The following is a 2,134-nucleotide window of genomic DNA, read 5'->3' on the forward strand; positions in this document are numbered from 1 at the left end:
CATTGCATTACTCTTCTGAGATTGATTTGCTTTGTATTTACATGCAATTTGTAGTAATTACTAGCCTATTTGGGGATAGGACATAGATGTGTTATATTTACATATGTGAGAGATTAACTAAGACAACCTCAAAGGCAATTCTATAATATATGAATAATAAATTTATTTGTTTGCTATCTTGATTTTCATCCAATAGTTAATTACTCATCTGTACACTATGCATCTTGCGTTGGCTCAAATGATTGAGTTTTGTTGCAGTTTTAGAACTCTGTCCTAGAAGTAACCAGACTCTAAATTTGTAATCCTTATGTATGCTTGTCATTTGAAGGAAGAGCTCCAATTGGCACTGTTTAGAATGCCAGTGGGCGAGAATCTTTTTCTGGACAGGGTAATTTTGCTTTGACTTTTATGCTTGACTCTAATGATCAAGCTCTTCTTTTCAAAACTTGATTAAATTGATGACTTGTGTTGCTGATATGATTTGTGATTCAGTTAATTCTTTCAATTGCTACCCTTTCTTACCTAGGTATTTGATCTTTTTGGTGACAAGAAAACTGGGGTCATTGATTTTGAGGGATTTGTTCGTGCACTCGGTGTTTTCCATCCTCATGCTCCTATGGATGACAAAATTGATTGTTAAGTGTTGAAGCAATTTCTACTTTATGCAACTATAAATGCAAACTTTTCACTCGGTTGAAGCTATTGATTTTGTTTTCTCCTTTGGTTTTTATGCAGTTGCATTTAGGCTGTATGATTTGAGACAGACTGGATATATTGAAAAGGAAGAAGTGAGTATCTTTACTACGAGCTTGTTTTGGGTCGGGAGAAAAGGAGAAAGAAATGATGAACTTTGAACTTTGAAACATAGTGTAAATCTTATCTATTACTTCTTTTCATCCAAAAGACATTGATAAAGAAGAGTTTCATGTGTGTCCTTGACTCATGAAGACTATTCTGCTAACAGACAATGTTGTAAAACATAAAATGTTAAAATCAAATTCATTTGGAGTTCGAAATGGAACTTTTCATTTTTTTTAATAGTATAGCTCCTATTACCATTCAAATACTTGGTCCATTATGTACTTCTAATTGGAGAAAGATGAGATTGTAGCATGTTCATTCCTTATTGTTTTCATTTATTGGTATCCCTAAAATTTCCCAACCATCAATTTTACTGTTGAACCATTGTTGAGATCTCAGGTTAGGCAGATGGTTGTTGCCATTCTTTTAGAATCTGGTATACAGGTTAGGCAGATGTCAAAATTCTTTCTTCTGATACCCTATTTTTGAAGTTTTGTGCACTGACAGTGACTTCTTTCTTTACTTAGACATTTGCTGATATTGATGCTGATATGGATGGCAAGATTAGCAAAGAAGAATGGAAGGCTTTTGCTGTTGGGCATCCAACACTTCTGAAGAACATGACACTTGCTTATTTAAAGTATCTCACTTTCTCCATTCACTTTATTGTTAAATTTATTACTATTATTATCATTACTACCATTACAACTGCTGATAGATTATTGTGACTATGAATTCTGCTTTTCCTGTCCAAACAAATTACTTGTCAAATTATTCAAGTTCTGTTTCTAAACCCAGCGTTCGATTCCTTTGTTTACACTTGAGTGATTGAAAAAGATAGCCAAATATGATACTTATAAAAAAGAAAAAAAAAAAAAAAAAGGCAAATATGAATACTTTGTAAGATCATACGCCAGACTTTTTGACATTGAATTGCCCTTGCTGTTCGTTTTATCTTTTGTCTTTAGAAGCATGGTTTGTTTTCTCATGGAACTTGTATCAAGATATTGTTTTTATTTATTTATTTGCCTCTGATTTCTGAGAAACATGGGAAAGAATATGGAAAATTGGGTTCTTAACTTAGTTGAAGTTAGGATGGTATGGTAAAATGGGAAATTCCTTTTATGCATTTAACATCTTAGCAATCTACTGTAGCATAAAGTAATAAATGCCAGATCAACTTCTCAATGCTATTTTTGAATTGAGTGTCTATTACATTTGGTTCTTCTCTTGCGTGGTTACCTGCCTGTGAACTTTGTTATAGGCTATATTGAAGTCCACAGTCCATTCCAAAAACAAAAACGGAAATAAACTGATAAACTTAGTAGTTGCA

General features: G+C 32.9%; 1 protein-coding gene across 1 annotated transcript; it reads left to right on the plus strand.

Moving 5' to 3' along the window:
* Positions 1-262: 262 nt before the first annotated feature.
* On the plus strand, positions 263-1,529 carry LOC112007410 (calcineurin B-like protein 10). Its single transcript, XM_065777596.1, has 5 exons — positions 263-388; positions 527-635; positions 736-788; positions 1,201-1,245; positions 1,329-1,529. The coding sequence occupies exons 1-5, from the start codon at positions 308-310 to the stop codon at positions 1,527-1,529; spliced, it is 489 nt and encodes a 162-aa protein (XP_065633668.1). The 5' UTR covers positions 263-307.
* The last annotated feature ends 605 nt before the right edge of the window (positions 1,530-2,134 follow it).

Source organism: Quercus suber, unplaced genomic scaffold, assembly GCF_002906115.3.
Source record: "Quercus suber isolate HL8 unplaced genomic scaffold, Cork oak 2.0 scaffold_160, whole genome shotgun sequence".
NCBI classification, from domain to species: Eukaryota; Viridiplantae; Streptophyta; class Magnoliopsida; order Fagales; family Fagaceae; genus Quercus; species Quercus suber.

Bases quoted from the DNA above. Each gene is read 5' to 3' on its own strand.
- LOC112007410 (XM_065777596.1), top strand. From the start codon at position 308: ATGTATGCTTGTCATTTGAAGGAAGAGCTCCAATTGGCACTGTTTAGA. The intron at 389-526 runs GTAATTTTGCTT...TTTCTTACCTAG, and splicing joins AGAATCTTTTTCTGGACAGG to GTATTTGATCTTTTTGGTGA. The intron at 1,246-1,328 runs GTTAGGCAGATG...TTCTTTACTTAG, and splicing joins TTTTAGAATCTGGTATACAG to ACATTTGCTGATATTGATGC.